Here is a 22,895-nt window from a genome sequence, read left to right as displayed (position 1 = left end):
TGGTGGCCAATCTAATGCATCTGGACTGCTTCGAGGTAATTAGACACAATGCAATGCGGTCGAGCGTTATTGTGCATTAATACGAATCTTTCATATCCAATATGGCCAATATATGGTAAAACATGATCTTGAAGTATATTTTCGATATTCTTCTCAGCAGTCAATCGTCCAATCACTTCCACGAGGTCGGTCGTCCCTCCCAACTAATGCCTTCCCAAAGAATTATGCCGCCACCTCCTAAACTAACGCTACGTATGAGATTGCAGCTGGCGTACCGTTCTCCAACTCTTCTGTAGATGTGGTTTCGTCCATCTGGTTTCCATAATTAAATTCTAGTCTCATCTGTAAACAGTTTTCTCGCTGCTCGATATTCCACTAAACGTGTGTTTTGGCAAATTGTAATCGACACGTTTTGTGATTTTGGAGAAGACGGGAAAGTATAGCAGTCTGTCGCTTTTAATCTTCTCTCGACTGTTTTCAAACTAACATTAATTCACCTTACATGTAGTAACTCATTTTTGAGATGGGTGGATGTCTGTAGTAAATCGCAGATCTAGTAGATAGAGACATACTGTATAGCAGGTACCTAGTTAAGTTAAATCAAGGGCTAGAAACAGGCGATGGTATAGTTCGCTGAGAAAGAAGCCGTTCCCACGGACTTGGATGAAAGACGCGGCATCGTAAAGTAGTTCGGTGTGATTTAAAATAAACAAATCTCCAAAGTTACGGAATCTCGCCGGATATGAAGGTGCTAAATTTTATCTCTAAGACGACTCCTTTCGAAAACTGTCATTTCAACAACTTTTGGAAAGATAACAGTTCCTGAGAACTTTCGGGCCTTGGGGAAAAAGCTACGGTTGCAGAAATGAGCCGTTACGCCTTTTTAGTAATGGTCGACGGTATAGTTTACACCCTCTTTTTATGCTAACTAGTGCTTTGCTTACTAATTCCATGGCATTCATTATTTGATATTAACTATAATTTTAGGCAGCGTAGAATAGTGTTTATTAACTCAGAAATTTTACTGTCAGAGTAGTACATTTTAATGATTTTAAAGAATGTCCTACAAACCTCTTGCAGCCTTCTACAGACTGTAGCTAACTAGGCCATTTTAATATAAAATACACTTGATTTTGACATTATGACCTTAAAATATTACTGTAATATCCTCTAAAACAGCTAACTATAGACCATTTGCATTTCCTAAACAATTCCTATTGTTTGTAAAACTATGTGGAATATTTGTAGAATGTTGTCTTAATTTCAAAGGCCTTTGAAGAGTAACAATAGTATTTGGTGAAGATAGGAACTATTTTATATGGTAACATATTTATTTATTTTTTTAATTCTACATTAATATTCCAAGAGCAAAAATATACTTCTGATTCGAATCGATATATCCAATTGTTTTCAAGAAACTTACTTGAATAAATGTTTTAAAGAATTTGAAATGTATATCAGTATTTATTTAAATATTATGATTAAACTTACCGGTATGTGTCTTCATAAAGTTATTATATCCCTCCATGAAACTAGTTATTTCCGACATTCCCGAGTTTATTCTGAAATGTAAAAAAATATGTTACAGATTTAATGTAAAAAGAATGGCAAAAATCGTTTTGTGTTACTTATTAAATCATAACCTAGTTGCTATAAATGAAGTTTTTAGTTTCTTATGTTGAATACTACCAAAATAAAGCTAAGGGATTGAGAATCCGCTCCTTAATTACGGGAAAGAAGTTTACTGAGGTTGAAAATACAAATTTTTGGGATTATTTTGTTTGATAATTAGAAGCAACATGTACATTAACGTTCTTGTATGCAGGATGTTAATTAAGTATGTTAACAAACTTTAAGGGGTGATTCTTTGAGTGATGCCGAATGATGAAACTAAGATTAATGATTTGTCTAAGATCCACCGAATTCGGTTGTAAATACGTGTAATAGCGGTGTTTCCGAGAAAAATGATATCTTTCGTTTTATTCGAAAACGAACCATTTTCAATTGCATTGTTAGCAAAAATTCCTTTGAATTTTTTCGAGAAATGTGTAGTTCTAGAGTCATTTTATATTTTGTGTAGTGCTGGGTAACGTGAATGACATTTTAAAAGTAATAAAACGAAAATGGTGTCTTGGATTAAAATGAAACATATCTCGGGAGATCGCGATGCGATAGAGACGAACTTCCTCTTCCATAGCATTTATTTTTTAACTACTAAAACAACTATTTAAAGGAGAGCGCGAGCAGGATTGTGTGCAATTGCCAAGTGACACTGATTTTGTCAAAGACCGCGTTAAAAGTATCAAGTGGACGAATGTCAACGCTACGACGATCAGTAACGTTAATGTCGACTAAATCAAATTTCAGTACCTCGAACTTTTCCAATGAGAAATCTCTACGTCTAAAGCCAGTCATTCATTCTGCGTATAGCGCACGTCATCGTAGCTATTCTAAAACTTGAATGAAGAACTAGGTCTACTCGTTAAAAATAGTACAATCACTAGATTTTTTCGAATAAGTAGGTGCTGTAATTATTGCATATCTATTTGACGGTAAGATTCGACTGTGCGCAATCTTCTCAACTGGTTTTAAAAATGCTTTGTTCCCGGATATCGGGGAAATGATGTCAAAGTTCAATAGTTAATAAAGTTTTCAGTTAATTCGACTCCTCTGATGAATATCATCAATTACTTCTGGTTCAAGAAAGATAACTGCATACACCAATCAACTAATCGACGAGTATAACTGTTTCACCTTAAATTCATTACAGTTCACCACACCATTGAAACTTGACTGTGTGGAATCGCACAGAACATGACTACCGTCTCCATCAGGTCCATAGCCTCCAATGATTTCGGCTTCATATTGGGAAATCTGAGTTACACTCCCTCTATTAAGTATCTGAGATTATGTTTACAAACAAGGGTATCAGTGACCCAACACGAATCAGAGCAATATAGGATCTTTAACGACTATCGAATCAGAAGGATGTAATTGCTGTACTAGGAATGGTCAATTACCACAACTAATTTGTCAACTACAAGTACAGTTATAAAAACTCTTAGTGAAGGACAACACAATCTCTGATTATCAAGAATGATCTCAAATCTTCAATCTTAATCCTCGTGAAAAATTCATCGTCTCAGCACTGGCATTATCGTTCTACAACGATACATGTATGAAAATAAAAAAAAACATTTTTCACATAAGCAAGATAATGACCAAAGCTCAAGTTACTGCAATGGAATAATTTCATTAGTTCACAGGAAGAATCTCATTCTTCAGATTGGTCTTCGACCATTATTGGCATTGTTTGATACTTTTAACATCAAATGTCTATACTTGGGTCATCCTGGCATTCGCTGAATAAAACTTGGCTAGATATTATTTGTTCTGGCCTGGAATGTCTGACGATATCCAACGAATGATGCAATCTATTCTTCTCAACTACAACCAAGAAGAAACTTCTTTACACTCATCTGGAGAAAAAGAGATCATGGACTCCATCCATATGGACTTTGGTAAACGTACGAAGGGAAAAGTTTTTTAGTGCACCTGACCATAGCGCAAGCTACAGTTATCTCATTAGAAGTCTGCTTCGACGTTTCGGTGCACCTGATGATTATTTTGTATTACGGAGTAAAGTTTATCAAGACATAAATTGAATGGATTGTGTTCTGAGTTCAAAATCGTTCACCTTTACGTATGCCTCAATCAAATAGTCTCACAGAAGGGATGGTTCAAATAATCCAGAAGGTAGCAGATTCAGATTTAGACAACTGTACCCTTTATAGAAGTATTTTTCGAAATTCGAAATTTTCCTCACATTTTCAAATTTATATCAACTTCTGCAAGTAGCCTTACGCCTCGACATACTCAGGTGAAGGAAAATAATGTTCACCACGTGCTCGTTATCGTTATTTTGAGAGAAGAAATGAATCTATGGCTATTTGGGCAAAACGAGGGCCTAATTTCGAGTTGGACATAATACGTAAAATCAGGACCTTAATGTACATTTCCGCCATTGAAGTAAACATCCAGTTCCCATGTCTTTACCTTCAATAGAGAAAATGTCTGCCCCATAATCAGCTAAAACCATCAGTAGAAGAGCATCTGAAACAGTTGCCGGTGTAGGTCATATGAAAGCATAAGCATTGATTAGCAATGATCATTGACATATAACATACGTCTTGCGTAATTATGAAAAAGGGAGTTGCAAAGTTGTTTTTTAAAAAGTTCATCCCGAAATCTATAAAATGCCCAATATCAATATCAATAAAATTACCAAAGTACTGACATTATTAATAAAACTGTGGAAACGTTAAATGTTACAAAATTGGTACGTTTTCTATTTGAACTGCCTACTTTACCATTATATAAATATTTGACAGAAACTTGTTCGCATGATCGCTAATACTAATAGCACGTTCCGTTTTGTGCTGCTTTCATAACGAACCGCTACAACGTAGGAAAAATATTGACACTTTCGATCACACATTTCAGACGCAATTACAATCTGGTTGCAATTCTGCCCATTTCATAAAAAAGTCGAATAAAGCTGGTTACTACTTATGAGCAACGTTACACTCTAATTCGTATTGACTGGATAATGACTGGAAAGTTAATCTTCTTATAAAATCTATTGTTTTCGTAGCAGTAATTGAGATAATCTGTAGAAAACTAGAAAGTATGGTTTGAGTTGCAGTTATATCTAAGATATAAGCTATATTTGGAAATTTCCATTTTGAAACTTGATGTCGTGATTGTAATAGATGATGTTTCCAAAATTGAAAGTGGATTAAATTAATGCATTCACATAGTCTTTCATACAAGGTCGCTGATATGTATAGAAATGGTCGATTATCTTCTAAAGCAAGATAACGATTGAAAAATCGTAAAACACAAACGTCTTAGGTCTCTTTTCTTAAATCTATTATAACAATGAACAATTAAGTACCTATACAGGATCAGTCAAAAAGTCATGACAAAACAAAGTTGCTTTTTCTTTAATAGAACACCCTGTATATTATTACATATTTGTTATGTTATTCATTCATGACACATACTGTTCATTAAAACTGTAATTAACTTTTAAGCGTTCGATCTATAGTTTTTACTTCCTTGAAACTCGTTAATTGTAATATGATATTCCAAGAAAAAATATTGCTTAGTCAGTTTTTTCAGTAAGCTGACAATTAATCCAGAAAACTTTTATTTGTGTATTATTTTCATAATTATTTATAAATTGTAAGATATGACATATCCGTACATTAAATTATAAACAAATTAGTTCGTAGTAAATGAGTGACCTTTAGATTTTACTATCGCTGAAAGATAAAGTGCAACAGTTTATGGCTACTTACTTTCGTAGATAACACGCAGGTAGATTAAAAAAGGCAATATGTGAAATATACTTATTTTCCTTAAGTTAGATACCTACCTACGTTTATTTTGACACAAACATTATAGTTTCTGTAAATAACATTTGAAAGCCTGAAAAGGGACTTTTTTAATCTTTACAAACCACGAAAATGTCATTACAGAAATTTTCTAAAGAAACTCAATTTAATAATTTAATTTCTACTTTAAGTATCTGATAGAAACATCAAAAACCTGCTCAAATGCGATCTGGAGTAATTATGTCGTATGAATAATACAGGGTGATTTAGTCATGTTATTAATCTTAAGGAAAAATTGGGAGAAATGAGTAGAATACGTTGAAAAAAAATTTTCTAATCATTATTTAACCCCCTTTTCGAACCGCTCCTGACCGCTGACCTACAAAGGTTTATCGGGAGTAAATCTTAACCCACTGCATTCGGTCACTAACCTAGCTTTTACTGTGTGTTTAACGACAGAAACAAACCTTTTTACCTACACACATGAATTAATAAGATATTTTTTTTACACTTTAAATATTAAAAAGTATTATCTATTTATTAATAAAAACAAATGTATAAGGATAATAACTGCCTTCTAATAACAGGCTATTTAGTATTTTTTAATATTGTTAACGTTTTCACTATGTTTTATAGTTGAAGAGTTTTTAGTACCATGTTTAATTAATTATTCAGTTTGTAGTACGTATACCTTATTGTGATATATTGACGATTATTTAAACGAGACAGCAAATGGAATTTACATTCTTTGTTTCTCATTTTTACATTTGCCTATTTTTAATCAAATTACTTAAATTTTTAAACATTTATAACGCATTTCTTTGTGTTGTAAATACAAATTTCTATGGTACGTACTTTTAATCCGCCAAAATGGATCCGGCATTTTGGATTTAAAAATTTTCGAATTAAAAGCTTATATTCATGATTGGCGACTTTGAAAACTAACGAGTAACAAGTTCTAGCCATAATCTTCAAATTTTGAACGCTTTTCCGATTTTTGCATCCGCCATATTGGATTCGTCATCATTTATTCGGTAATTTTCGGATCCAGACTTCCGATTTGTCATCAGCTACCCCAAATACACGCGGTAACCAAATTCCGGCAAAAATTTTGAATAGAAAAATGTGTGACTTAAAGAGGTCAGTGGGTTCCGGAGTTTGTAGGTATAACTTTATATTTGGTAATAAAAAATACAATGCTATGATTTTTCACATAGTTTTACAAGTATTTACAAATAGTTGCTTTTCATTATAAAGCTATTTTAGGGGATATTTTAGCGTTTTACTAAAAAATTTACCCTGGTAAATCGGTTTTTGAGCTACTGATTCGGATTCGGACATAAAAAACACACAAGATCTATATATTTGTGTGTCTGATACAGAACTTTTTTTGTGGGGAAACGAACTATTAATTAATATAAAATAACGTAGTTAATTTTTGTCAGGACCTTGAGAAATTTTTTTATTATAACTGATTAAGTAAAAGTCTTTTAGAGAAATATGCTCTTGAAAAAACATTTTTCTTGATATTTATTTAATTTTTCTTAAACTGTGAAAGCCATTCGTTTTATACCTATTTAGTATGAAGTGTACCTATGAGAAGCTCTATCGCTTTTATAAATTATTGTAAAATAGTTCAATCATAGATAGGCGTCCGTAAGGGACTCTGATAATCCCTATCCCTATTTTTAATATAATTTCTACGTCATTGGAAATTTTTCAAAATGAATATATTTTTTTACATTGCAGTTTATTCTACAGCAAAAAGGTCTTACTATTTTTAAATGAAATGGTTTTTGAGAAAAATGGCTTCTTATGGATTCATTACATGTGAAATGGTTAAGTTTTTCAAACAAAGTAATACAGAATAAAATATTTAGAGACAAACAAAAATAACAATTTAATGCAATATAAAATCAATGACTGAGGAAATATGTCAAAATGCGTGTATTTCATTTAAAAATAGTAAGAGACCTTTTTGCTGTAGCATAAACCGTGATGTAAAAATATATATTCATTTTGAAAAATTTCCAGTGGCGTAGAAATTATATTAAAAGTAGGGGCATAAAATCCCTTTACGGACGCCTATGATTGATGTATTTTCACAATAATTTGTAAAAATAAATAAAAACCAAAAAAAATATATTTTTTTTAGAATCTTATCTCTAATAGTAAGCCTTTGGAAGAAAAAGTGTATACTTCAAAATAACATTGTTTTGACGAGATCTATCGATGGTTAAAGGCCTAATCATAAAAAGTGAATATGTAAGTATTAATTGAAATTATGATGATTGCGTTATTTTCTATGAATTAAGTACGATATGTAGGTGACGTAATTTTAAATATTGGATTGGCTCTTCAAAGGCAAAGTAACACCATGGGGTCCATGAAGAAATAAAATTATGAGATACGGTGTGATGGTGACGTTTATACATTGTTGAAAATATCGAAGTAAAGTGCTTTAGAAGGGTACTATTTGATATTTGTCTAATAATGTGCTAAGAATTTTTTGCATAATATTTCTAGATTTAAATCTGAAATGTTATTAACAGCGTCTAAGACGTAATTTATTTCCTTAATTTATTTCTATTGCAAGATTTTCACAGTGCACGAACATGTTTATGTGGCACGATATTTTGACGGGTAACATCATATAAATAACATGTATTAATTCTAGGTGTGGTCAAATATACCTACCTAAAAGTACAAAAATGTTAAATCAATTAACTGAAACATTAAAATAAATTGAAACTGGTTTATTGACGAAAGAAAATATTTTTGAAAATAATCAAACTCTTGAAAGCTGTTTACGGTTATGTATTTATACAGTGTGGAGCAGCCAAATGGAATAAATTCAGTATCTCGATTATTGTGCACATTTATAAAAAATCCCGAGACACCTCGATTGTGGATTCTGAAATGACATCTTGCAAGGTAAAAATTTCATCTCCAAATTCAACCCTCTTCTAGTGGCAGTTCCAACCCCTAAATTTTTAAATGAGGGTAAAGCGGAACAAACTTTAAATTGAATACCTGACGAAATATGTAATTATTGATTAATATCACTCTATTTCTTATTAATTTTGCATTCAATTTATCTAGATGAGTGTACCTGATAACAGCATTATGATTTGTGAAATAAATTAGCTGTTGTAACATTTATTTTCTACGGACATTAAAAATTATGTTGCCCTACTCTCCCCCTATCACACTTACCGGCAGGCTTTGCCTTTTTTTATGTCTACTATAAGTATGAAAAGAACTATAAATTGCTTACTATTTATGAGGCTGGCTTGCATCTGCTGTTTAAATAAAGGTATAGTATAACATTTTAAACAAAAGATTTTATTGTTCAATATTTGCATAGCTTAGCAATTTCTAAGAGATATAAAGTAATAAAGTTGCTGGAAAGTCGAAAGTGACTTAGAGACGATGTAAAAGTTTCATACTAATATCCATTTAGAAAGAAGTAGAATTGAATGTTAAATAGTAATCTTGTTGGTATCCAATTTAAACATTTTAGTAACTTATACGGTTCACATTATACATTCATGTGAAGAAATCATCTATAGAAAAAGTCAAATAAATACAATTTTAATCCGATTTCTCGAGAACCTTTGATCGTGTTTTAGTAAAATACACTTGAACTTTTTCACTTCTTATCTGGCTGGTTCAGTTCAGTTCAATTCAGTATAATGGTCATAATTATTACTGTTATTTACTGTATTCAAATGATCTATAGCACAGCCCTGTGTAACTGCAAACGATATCAAATTATTTTATAACTATTATACATATCTTTAAATGCAAAGTAGTTTTATCACACAGAAAATCAATTGTGTACAATTTATAGTCATTTAGAGTTAGGTTAGGTTAGGTTAGATTAGGTTTATTTGATTATAAATTCACTTTTAATGGTAATGTCACAGGCACAACTAATTTTGGATAAAAAACAATACTTGTAATATTGTTGAAAACTGTTTGAAACCAGCAACATTTGCATAAGGCATATTTAGCTCAATCGACTTATTTTGGTCACCAGTATCTCCAGCTTCGAGATTTCCCAACCTTTCGCAGACACCCTGTATTTACAGTTTGGTGGTTTGGTCGATATTACTCTCAAAAATTAAATACAAAATGCTTAGACTGAAATTTCGGTAAAACACACCATTTTCTTTTGTTAAATCGTAATCATTAGAATAGGTAAGCACCTTTTTAAAAAGCTTTAGTTTGGCTTGATTTTACGTATGAATTATTACCGATAGATTAAATTTATATAAAAATTATTGTTTTTGTTTTAATTCTTTATGTCATAGTTTACATAAGTTTATGTTTACATATTCAATAGATTTTTTAGATTGCTCCTTAACGAGAATGATATGTTGTACATAAAACTTCCAATATACACTTCCATTGTTATCTGTACTTTCAGATTTTAAAATCTTCAGTTAAATAGTCACTGATTACAAACATATTGGTATATTAACAAATGTAAGATTAAGAAGAAACTAGTTGTAAAACATATTTAAAGACACTGGTGAGGCAATATTGTAATTAAACATTAAACTTTATACAGTGAAAATCGATAAGCTTGAATATGAATCACACATAATCCCGTAAATGCTATGCTAGGCGACAGGTACAATTAGTGAAATGTATTCAGGTATTTGATTTTGTATCTGTGTATGAACATCTATGTATCTTCCAAGGATTAAATCAACGTAGAAACTGAGTGTTTGTTTTCTGATAATGACCTGCACTGTTAGTTTTTAAAATGTACTGATCACATTCTATAATCGTTAAACTAATAATTTTTTGGTTTTAGAATGTTAGACAGGAATTTGAGAGGAGCATTTATATGAAAATATGAACGTCGTAAAAGGAATTAGAAAGTGCCATTAAGTTATTTTTTCTTTCGTTGACCGTATATATTAAAATCTTAAACGAAAATGTCTTCGGCGTATTGAGAGCAAATGTAATGAATCTTAGTAAAAAAGTGAGCGTTGATTGAGAAATGGAAAAAGTGAAATCCACGGTTAACTTAATTTTTGGTCACACATACGAATTCCAAGTTTGTCATGTAAGTTTATATTATTAAGAATTTGGTTTTAACCACTTCACAGCAGACTATTGTTTCATTTATATATCGTCGTCATCAAACTTTTGTATAAGATTTTGTTAACGTATTAAGTTATTAGGAAGAAGTTTAAGTGTTGGGAAATAATTATAACAATCGTATACGGTTTGATAACAAAGTGAAAACAAGATTCAAATAACAATACGTAATATTGTTTAGGTGACCATATCTATGTGTATTATTAAGATAATTCACTAATTTAACTTTATTACCAATTACTTTCTGCCTAGTTACATATCAGGGACAGTCATTGTTAAATTTGTTGCTAATGAATATGAACTTCTGAAGGAGTTTTATTCGTTTTTGTCGATGCTGTTCTACTTTGAACCATTGGTCTTAGAAATAATTAAGAAAATTCTGCAAAAATTTGGAGATACATTTTATGAAGGTTTAAAACGGATGTTCCATTTTAAAACCGAATATTGTAGTCCAATACCGCACATAATTTTAAACAAAGGTGTTTTCAGAAAACTCAAAAAAAATTTTCACAACAAAAAGTTAATGGACTTCATAAAGTACTTGTTGAAGTATGAGGGCTTGTCACTGTTATAATATTTGTTTTGCTTATATACATCTTAATTTTATTGGTCACGTAGGTCATGAAATTGAAATATTTGACGCTTGTTTTGATACAAAAGTTTATTAACATTGCATATTAAAAACATGCTCTATAAAAACATAGCTGTGCGGTACATATAGTGTTAATTTATTACTGTTGTGTTTTCCATGAAAAGAAAAAAATAATAATCACGAATGTATGTGGTTTATAACCTTCGTTTTAAAATATAAAGGAAAATCTGATTATTAGGTTATATCTAAGCCATTCATCTATAACATTAATCAATTACTCTTCAAGAAAATTACTTTACTTATTAAGATTATTTACTATAAAATTCTCTAAAGATAGTAAAGAGAATATTAAAAATATAGTTATATATATTTTTTTATGAATGTACAGTATATTTTAGGTACTACACATTTGGTAATAGAAAAGTGATTCTATTGAGATGACTTTATTTACTCTACCATATCAGATGATATAAATATAATAATAATATAACAGATGTGAGCAAACAAGATATGAAAACAACTGAATAAATCCAAAAAAAGTATATAAAAAATATTTTTGAAAAAATTATTTTTTCAGTGTGAAATTTCTTGCTTAGTAGAAATAAATTACAAAGTAACCGAATTAAAAACTATGTCATTCAAAAGAGAAAACTTTTATATATCCTACCTTTTTTTATACGTTAAATTTGTAATGTAATATATAAATTTAGAATTATACGGATTCTACTTTCCAAAAATATAATTTTTCAATTATACCGAAGACCGCTATATTCCTAATTAATTATTATTCAATGATTTTGTCTATTAATACCAGATTTCTGCATTCATTAAAAATAATTTCTAAGCATGTAAATGGTTCATAATAATATGTTAAAATAAAACTGCAAAATACTATGAGCACAACAATAATTTTTAACATTACTTTGTTGTTTTAATGTATATTTCCATGAATACAATGATGTAATGAGTATACTCTTAGATTGACTATATGGCTACAGTTCAACTCACATTCGTACTTTGCTGCCGGTTTATGCATTTGCTTTATTTTGTTATGTATTTTTGTTTCTTAATTATCGATAAAGTTAGGAACTACTCTTATTTAAAGCATTAAAGTTTAAAAAATCTGTCAGTTTTTTTACTACATGTTTCTTAATTGCATTTTCAATCATTATCTCTATAAAAATAGTAATTTTGCTGTATATTATTAAAGTTAGTGTGTATGCAATCTCTCACTGTAATTGTAACTAATTATGTGCTTGATATAAATATTTATATCTGTTGATCCTATAATATCTGTATTTCAAATTGTAATAGTGATATATTATCTATCGTTAAACTCTTAATTATTTCTTTAAACGGTTGCAAATGCAGTTATTATATTTTTTTCTTCCTAATTGGATTTTTTTCTAGCGTTCTTATGCCTATATTATTATCAAGGCGTTTGACCAAGTTAACTATGACATCTTTATCAAAGCTTAATTATGCTAGTTCATATTAATCACTCTTATATCTTTTCAAATATTACTTTAGTGAAAGAACGCAGACCAAGGTTTTAAATCGTTATAATATCTGTAACATATGGAGTGCCTCACGGCTCTCTCATGAGACCACTTCTCTTCATATTATTTGCAAATGATATTGAAGAGAACTTAAATGTATTATGGTTACTATAATATGCGAACGACATGAGACTTTATCGTAACTTTGATTTGAAATCGGATTGTAAAATATTACAAAATAATAAATCATCAAATTAGTGAATATTATTGTATCTTCAAATTGTAAATAAATATAAACAATCAATATATACCTATATCAATTGAAATTTTGGTATTGGTTGTTCATATTTATTTCATTTAATAGTACTAATGTAGGTGTGTGAATAATTTCATAAAAAATATGAGATAAATTATTTTAGAAGCATTTTTTTAATAGACAGTTTTACAAAGCTGGATTTGATGCATTTACAGGTAGATATAATCAGCAAAAGTAATTCTGTTTTTTTAATGTCTTAATTTAACAGATATTTTACTATTTAATCTACTATTTAATAACTCCATTATATTTTGCAAAATAATTTTCCTCAAAACGAAAACATTTATTTATGATTAATGTATACAATGTAAATATAAAAACGCTATAATTATTTAATTTCTTCCACTAATAGTGTACCATATACCTTACAATTGCCATTTACATAGCAGCAATGCTGATTCGTTGTTGAAACTGTTCATTGTATCCATTACACATGTTGTTTTAGTTTCCCAGAGATCTCATTTTAATAAAATGCATAATGCTAGTGAAAATGTATTAATGGTGCAAGCAAGTAGATGAATACCTTTCGTTTTCCTTATTACTTTATTAAGTTAACTAACTTAAACTTATTTCAGTATCGTAAACAACTACAATCCACTTTAAAGTAAATTTTAATCTACTATGGTATATCAAATGCATTATGAGATGAAAAAATTATCAGCTGAGATATGCAGTAGAGAAAACTAAATTAAAAAAGTGAACGATAACAACAAAAAATTAATTTTACTTGATAAGTGTATTTTGTAGTATGCAATTGTAAATGTATTTAGCAAATTTCTATAGTTTCTATTTCTATAACACTATTAATATTTTCTAATAATATTTAATCCAAATTAGTAAATAGTATAGAGAAGTAATTATAGTTAATATGCAAAATGTTGCTATATTGCATTTTTGAGTAACTGGTTTCAGTTACTTAAGTTACAATAATGTCAAAAGGTCATGTTTAAATTGAAATGTAAAATATTACCTACTTACGCTTATGGTAGTGGACTTTGTACAAAAATTAAAGGACAAGTTGTAAAGTAGGAAGGAGTATTATGAAATATTCGATTATTTTTACTGATACTTTGAAAAGTAAATAGAATGATTCAAGTTCAGTGCTTCAAGCTATTTAACAGCTTTAGCTCTGAAAAATAGAGAAAATATTTCATATTTAATATTTATTGATTAACAAATAATAAAATTCTTCAGAAGGAGAATGGAAAAGGTAGTGGATTAATGAAGTACCAAATATGGAATACGTGCAAAAATTGAAAAATAATATGGGTGTCCCACGAATGTGTCTCGAACAGGAACTTTACAAAAGTGGCTCTTTGTAAAATTTCCAGCTTGTTCTTAAACCCATATTACTACTTTTATAAATATTACTACTTTTATAACTTTATACACAGAGTGTTCAATTTTTAAAACAAATTAGAAAATATTGTGAGCAAAGTACAACTTTAAAATGTTTAATAGCGAAAAGTATTATGTAGGTAGAGCTTCTTCTTTCTGTGGTTAGATTTTATTCAAGTCCCTTAGCAACGTGACCTTATCAGGCCTATTCTGCCGTTGTTCATTGATATATGTTATTGCAATTAGAAAAGATGATTCCAAAAAGCGACAAATATACAGGGTGTTTCATTTAAAAACAAAACAAAAGTTTGGTATATACAGGGTGTAAGAAGCATGAGATAGAGAAATCATCAACAAAAAGTTGTATATTAGAAGTGCGTAAGATGAACAGTTATCAAAATACAGCGAGTATTAATATTGGGGAGTTTCATCACAACGTGACAACAGTGCTTAACCTAACGCTGATGTATACCACATATGCAGATGGCAGACTTGTCCTACCCAAAAAATGTAAACAACTATTATTGTGAAATATTTAGTAAATTTCGAGACAATCGTTTTCCAGTTTTTAAATAAATGAAATAACATGTATCGATTTTGTAGTACGAAGATAGTGTTGTGCTTAAATTTTAGCTCGAATTTTAGTAATTATGAATCTCTTAAAACAGAACTTAACTTTTAATCGAATGATGAATTTAAAAAATATGTACTTAAACTACCCAAAGATTTAGGATCAAATAATCATAAAAGCAAAATTCAGTAATTTTTAAACGCACAAGTACAAAACAAACTATAACATATGCTCAAAATGCCCACCAGCATTTTCGATGCACGCACGACACCTTCGAATCCAATTTTCGCGCACTCGCTGGAAAACACCTCAAGAAAAGGATATAGTGGTACGTAAAACAACACTCAGACACGGTCCAATTCAAGATACTAACTGAATTGCATATTGCTAGACAGCTTAGTACCTCGTGTTATCCGCCGCGCCCTTGCCACATTGTTCGATGTGAATTTTATCGAATTTTAAATTTATTACAATGCTAATTATTTGTTAGAATTAAGCATAAATAAATTCAAAAAAGTTGTATTTTATGGTATTCTATGCACGCAGTTATGTCAATATTCCTTAATTGATCGAACTTTTGTACATCAAGTTGGAGATTTTGATAATTTTTTTTCTCGGAAATGGTTGAGTTTAGGACCCATGTCATATACCTAAAGTTTTTTTTGTTTATTTTAATGTATTCTATCGTCTGTTAAAATTAAGGCAGTCAAACTTCTAACAGATATATTCAAAATCCAACAATCATTTTTTTTATGTATTTTTTGAAATCGCAAGACAATTTCGTACAGCAACTTTGTTTCGTACAGTACTCATCAGTTTTAATATTTTTTCAGTGTGGCAAAATACAAAAAAAAACTCATAAAAATAATTCACTGAAACTTCATAAAAAGTATTGCCTAATGGACACAAATAGAGTGAATCGAAATGTACATGTCACAAGATAACAATACATTAGATGAAAGTAGAAATGTATCTAATTTATTCTAATAAAGGCCTTTCCCTGTCAAACCTAACTGTATTAGTAATAATTATTTTGGTTTGTCATACATTTTATACAACTCTAAATAGTGGTTATTAGTCCTACACCAAATCAAGGAGTGACACATAAAACTATAGTTTTTTATAATGGTGTTATAAAAACTACTATTACCGTACCATTAAAAATGATAAGACAAGGAATAATTTAATAATTAAAATAATTTGTAGACCAAATAGGTGGTTCATTGGTTTATTATTGTAGGTGATTTAACTTGGCTTTTCTAGAATAGATTTTTTCTTCTAAATTCATTAACACATTTCATTTAAGGACCGGTTGTCTGCATATATGTATATTTACGTTTTAACTAACTTTTGAAATTTATTTTCCTCAAATCACGATCTTATTAAGGTGGAGAATGATATCATAAAATAGATAAGATTATTTTCTGTATATATTTTTTAATAATTGGTTGTAACGTTGAACATAATAGTTAGTCGAAATCTTTATTAAAGGACCTGAAATGGGTCTAAGGAAAGTTATTTAATTTTTGTTTCTTAACTGATGTGGTTGTATTGTACTGTTTTATTTCAGTAAAAAATAATTAAAAATGTAAAAGTGAATATTAACATGATTCCTTATAGTTGGTGTATATTAAATACTTAAGTAATAACACATTTAGCGACTAATACGAATATCGTTTCATATTCAGTGATTTAATATACATATAACTGAGTATGTCTAAGTGCTAAGCCATCCATCTTATAGAAAATGAGTTAATTATTTTTTCGCAAAAATATTGAAACTTCATATTTACAAAATTGGTATAACATAACTCTACAAAAATGTCTCTCTCGTTATGGAGATTGTTAGTGGAAGGCACACTGATTCAACTTAATAGAAAGATATTTTATACACTAGACTATGCGGTCGTTCCCATGATCGGGAAACATAACATCATTTTTTCAAATGCCATTAAAGAACCTGAAATGGATAAATGATTCGTGGTAAAAACCGTCAATAAACCCGGACATGACGGTCGTGGTACTCTTCACCAAGAGAAGGAATTTGACTGGGTGTGTGAACCAATATTAGGGAAGAGATGTATTCAGATTAAATATGTAGGATTGATACTGAAATACACACTTGGAAAAAGTGGTAAGTAAAGCAAGGCTGATATTGTGTATGTATGCCTCATCGACAGAAGCGGGGTACTGAAGCCAAGGATGTCACATTGGATGTATACCTCGATAATAAGACCTAGGATACTTTATGGCGCTGTAGTATGGTGGTAAAACAAACGCAACAAACCATAGTTAGGAAAAACTGAATAAAATATGGGGCGATGTCATCGACCCCGACAGCTGCGCTAGAACTCTTGCTGAAATCTTTCACCACTTCATTCAGTGGTGGAAAGAGAAGCGTGATTAGCAGCATACTGACTAACGAACAATAATGGCTGGAGAGGTAGTACCTATTGCAGGATTATGTTGGAACCAACTCTAAGGATGGTATGTGACAAGATGGTTCCGAAGTTTCACTTCCATAAGCCATTTAAAAACAGAGTAAATGGGAGGGAAAGTTTGACACCCTGAAAAGATGGTATAGTTTACGGTCGCTTCGAAAATAGCCAGGGGGCCGGTACAGGAATATATAGACCCACCCAGATGGAGTGCAAGCTATGATTTGGAGAAGTTTCCCACTGTATTTCAAGCAGAAATTTTCGAGGTAATGGTGCGTTTAGTAGAAATATAAAAGGAGAGGTTACAAATTTTCTGACAGTCAAGGAACAGTTAAGTCTTTAGACACACATAAGGTAAGTTCAAAATGGAATGTAGGAATGTCTACAAATGCTGACTAAACTGGCTACCACTAGTACAGTTAGATTGTGTTGGGTACCAGGACACAAAGGCATTGACGAAAATAAGAAAGCGGATGAACTTGCTAGGAAGAAGGGATTCGAAATAGACTTCATTACTTCATTCGTAGCACATCTCCTAATCTCCTAGTGTGGTCAGGGGGGCTCTGGACAAACAGTCAGAACATAAGAAATATTGCTTCGAGATCATGTCGAAACCATGCGAAGGAACTTATAGAGAGTATTTTACAGAAAAGAACGGATGAGTTGCTGTCACTTTAGGAAACATCTATACAAGCTAAACCTTGAGGACAGTCCGGTCTACCGAGGATATAGCTTGGCGGATGAAACTTCCCTGCGTGTCCTAGGCAAGTGCCCAGGATTTGCACGTAGTGGAATGATACTCCTGATAAAACCCTTTTGTAACCCAAGGAACTGAAGTAAGTGTCGACAATGAAGATTTTGGACTTTGTTAAAAAGATAAAGCTATGTACATATTTGCTGAATACACAGTATCTTGTTTTATTTGCTGAGCCTCTAGAATGGAAAAAATCAAGATTGCCATGGAACCAGTGCATATTCATGCTTTTCCATTTACTAAAGAGATCTGTAAATATTTTATTAAGGAAAAATCTTTTACTATAAACGAGTTCTACATACCCCGTTGTGTTCTAAGCAACAGATATTTCTTTAAAATATTTTTTTAGATGATAATTCAATATTTTACTTCACATGAGAGGTTCTGAAGAGTAAAATAAACAAAAAAGATCCAATAATTTGGGAGAAAATATTGAATGAAGTTAGTACTATCAATGATGTGGTTCACAGGGCATTATAGAAAGTCTAGCTTGCAATGTATGTCCTTCGAATGCATTATAAAATATCTTTTATAATAAGATATTTTCTTAATAAACAATTTACATATATGATTAGTAAATTCAATAGCAGGAAACATACCCATGTCCACTGCATGGGTGTATATCTTTTGCAGAGACTTTAAAAAAACTTGGGAGTGATGGAGCAATTCTTAATTTGGATTCAGATTCAGCGGATCATAGAATATGGTCGTGCAGTCATTTTCAGTCGGGTGCTGTATTTTAGGGCGATTTTTAGCGATTTCAAAATGAAGATTGATGGAGCAATTCTGACACCGGATTTGGAATTTGCGTCAAAATACATATGTCTAATCTTTGGAACATACCACTTTTCTATTTTTCTGTGCCTGTGTTGTCAAAAAGATTTGATCATTTACGTTTTCATGTATTCAAACTTAAGAATATTCCAATGTAATATCAAAATGTTTGAAACAAATGAAGAAAGGGAAGTGACATGAATTTCTAACACTGTAGATATTTGATAGAACACTGCTATAATAGTTTTAATACATTTAATATGCCCGTAAAGAAAGCCGCGGGTTAATTTTCATTTATACAGGTACACTATGTTGCAAATAAATTCAAGAACTGACCTTCTGAATTTAAATTGTGGACAAATTAATTACGACCGGTAGATAACTTATTAAAACCATATCATTGAAGCATGTAGCTCTACGTCAGCATTACCTTTATTTTATAAAAAAATAATAAATAATCAGTATAGCGACAAAACCGTTGTTATGTTGTCTCTTCTGAATATATGTGCATAGGTGTGTGCAGATGCATATTTGTATTTGCTGTTTAAGGAAGAAACAAAAAGGCTTTACTTATTCAATTTATTGCATGCGGTACTGTAGACATCGCAAGGCCGTCAACATTTGTAAACTGAACAGCTTGGTTTATATTTTTATTATGGTCGCTGAAGGCATTTCTTGTCCTTGGTTAAGATTAAACTAGTTATAAAATTTGTAAACTCAGTAAACTGTAGTCTTTTGGTTTAAGGACGAATATTATCGATTTGTTCTTCTGACCCTAGCCAGTCTATACTTAGAATTACCTATATTGCAATTGTAATAATTTCCATAAAAACATAACCAAAGTAGGCAAGTGGGAACAAAAGAAGGCCTTCCAGGTCCCCTGATCCTCACTGATTTCTTTTCATAGAGATATTAAAGGAACAAATTATGTGCCACATCATCCAACCCAATTCTTTAGATTTACGGAAAAGTATCATCAAACTGTTAAATTGTTATTTAATATTTTGAATTAACATGACCAAGCACTTTACTGTAGTATGGAGGTAAATGGTAGGCATTTTCAGTAGCTAATACAGTCATAATAGTAATATGTTATCTGCTTTTTTTAATTGGTTTAATTCATGATAACACCAAATTAACAAGCTTTGAAATGTTATGTGATAACATCCATGTATTTAAAAAATACATCAGACCCTTTTTGGCGGGACATACTCGTATATATTAATATTATCTCAAAATATATGTATATATAAAAATTCAATGAAAATAGTTTTATCTATCCAAAGATCTCACAGTTGGGGAGATATGTTATTTACCACTTTCAGCTCAATATTGATAAACAGATCTACCAAGTCGTATTGAAATAGTAATACAAGAATTGTGGCAAATTTTATATTAGCTAAAAAAATTGGATCATGCCATATCGTGTGGATGCCATATCGATGGATTTGAAAGCTTTGCAAAATATTCTCTAAAATTGTATAAACGACCAAAAACACATCAATAAAATGTACAAGGCACTTGCAGCAATCTACCACATCAGTTGGGTTTATTTCCACAAATACAAAATAATGGCGGGGGTGTTCTCAAACCATTACATCAGATCTGTATATGAGCCAAAATATCTCCAAATATTTGGTACATTTATAAGGCATATGATGAATATTTGGGGAGTGACTATTATTTCGAATGAACTTAAGATTTAAGCAAAACAAAATCGGATCCCAGTGTTTTTTTGTTTTGAAAAATTAAACATTCTCGAAAAATCTGTAAACCTTAATGATTTGTACAATTATCGAATGCGTCATTTGTAATCTTCCTCTTCCATTAATTATGTTACTTTTAAATTGCATGGGAGAATTTTTTATACAAAGGTTAGAGGAGTTAAATATCGCAAATCCCATTAGCGAAGCCGTTGAATCCCAAATAACACAAATGGATTTATTTAGTTAATAATATGTCTGAATAACATGTTTTAAGGTCAACCACCGATACGAACTCAACTGAAAATTTTGCCGAATGTTCACTCTATCGTAGATGCAGAATCTATGTGGCTTCGTGGCATCTTATTTATTTAAATTATAGCCCACTAAAAAAAATTCTTCAAAGAAGCACTATAAAATTAATGAGAAGAAAGGGAAGACCGATCTTTTAATAAGAAAAAATTATCGACACCAAAGTAATTATTAATAACAAAAAGGGTGGCTCAATCCTTTTTTTATGTCATACCCTAGCTTAGTTTAAGCTGTTGTTTAAGCAGTTATTTCTTATAATAGCATTACTAATAGCTTGTCTTTGAAGAAGAGCGTATAGGTATGTGACATAAGAAGAGAATATAAAGAGTAAAATTAAGCTTGATTTGAATTAGTAAAGTAAATGAGACATTGACTTCATAATATAAAGTGTTCCATTAGTTTATATAAAGGTTAACATACCTATAAGTCTGTACAGAACATGAATGAAAATAATTTGTTTATAGTTCTTTATAATCAGTTTGATAAATTTTAATTCATAGAAGGTATTCTATTATTGTTTTAGATGAGACATTGTTCCTTGGTTTATAAATTCATTCATAAACCCATCAAATCGATATTCAAATGGTTTATGTGTCATTTAAGTAAGTTTAATAGCACCAAATTGTTTTAGTGGTGTATAGGAACAACTTATAAACCGCAATTTGTCGCATTCATTGAATATCAGTTCGGCTCTTTGGTCATAAATTTAAAAACAAGTTTTACCTCTATCAGACTTTCACTTATATATAGACACAATCAAGATGGCTTTTCAAATAAGTAATTCTTTAGTCTCTGATTTTTGTCTAATTGTATTTTATTAATTCATTAATAATAATAATAATAATAATAATTAATAATAAATTTAGAAAAAAAACAAAAAAATATCATTCCAACATGATACAAACAAAATGTAATTTACAAAAAATACAAGTCAACACAAAATCACGTTAAGCGAGCCACCCAACTACATATACTCTTTAATGCATCACTATGTATATCACAGTTAGAAGCGATTTTATTATAAAGCCCACACATCAATGATATGGGAGACTTTGTTAAAATATTTGTACGAGGAGCAGCACAGTAAAACAGAGCTTGCTGTCTAGAATTCACACGAGGTATCAAAAAATTTATTTTTTCTAAAAGTTCAGGACAATCAATATTGTTATTTAAGATGTTGTACAGAAATCGAATCAACATAATATTACGTCTGGTTTCCAGTGAATCCAAATTAAATCTGTTAAGCAGTTGATTCTGGGGAAAACCTCTGGGAGGATAAGATCCATCTTTCAAATAAGATAAAAATTTTAAAAACTGTCTCTGAACTGATTCCAACCGCTGACAATGAACTTGATAAATTGGATACCATATAATCGAGCCATATTCCAGTTTAGATCTCACAAGAGCACAAAACAGGGTTTTGAAAGTGCTTGTACTGGAAAAATCCCGGCAGTTACGATAAATAAAGCCATACGATTTAAAGGCACCAGAAACAATGCTATTGATATGATCAATAAAAGTAAGCTTACTGTCAAAGTATATACCCAAATCCTTGAATACTTCTATTCTACCAACAACACTATCACCAATGGAGTAGTTATAAATGGGAAAGCTAGTCTTGCGAGTGTAAGTCATTACATGGCATTTAGATATATTAAGTTTCAGACGATTTTTTTCACACCATGAAGTCATTTGATTGATACATTCTTGAAGGCGAATATAATCTGAAGGAGATTTGATTTCAGAATATAGTTTAAAATCGTCCGCAAATAGCAAATGTTCACAAGTGATAACATCTGGAAGATCGTTAATAAAAAATAAAAATAATATGGGACCCAAATTTGAGCCTTGAGGAACGCCTGATGTTGGAGAGAATGATTCTGATGTGAAATTTTGATACCTGACCATAAAATATCTATCACTTAAGTAAGAAGTAAACAGTTTAATCAGAGCCTCGGAGAATCCAAAACTTTCCAGTTTGACGAGGAGTATATTGTGGTCTATCTGATCAAAAGCTTTTTGGAAGTCAGTGTAGACAACGTCCACCTGCCCTCTATTATCCAAAACCTCAGAAACGTATTGAG

General features: G+C 30.7%; 1 protein-coding gene across 1 annotated transcript in view; it reads right to left on the bottom strand.

Moving 5' to 3' along the window:
• The window catches only part of LOC108908002 (elongation of very long chain fatty acids protein AAEL008004-like), a 65,093-nt gene that overhangs the window by 36,708 nt on the left and 5,490 nt on the right, over positions 1-22,895 (bottom strand). The window contains exon 2 of the mRNA XM_018711891.1: positions 1,492-1,562. Within this exon, the coding sequence (XP_018567407.1) occupies positions 1,492-1,549 (58 nt within the window). The 5' untranslated portion in view covers positions 1,550-1,562. The remainder of the gene's footprint in view (positions 1-1,491; positions 1,563-22,895) is intronic.

Source organism: Anoplophora glabripennis, unplaced genomic scaffold (genome assembly GCF_000390285.2).
Source record: "Anoplophora glabripennis isolate ALB-LARVAE unplaced genomic scaffold, Agla_2.0 scaffold243, whole genome shotgun sequence".
Classification (NCBI taxonomy): Eukaryota; Metazoa; Arthropoda; class Insecta; order Coleoptera; family Cerambycidae; genus Anoplophora; species Anoplophora glabripennis.
This window is presented reverse-complemented; position numbering and strand designations above follow the sequence as displayed.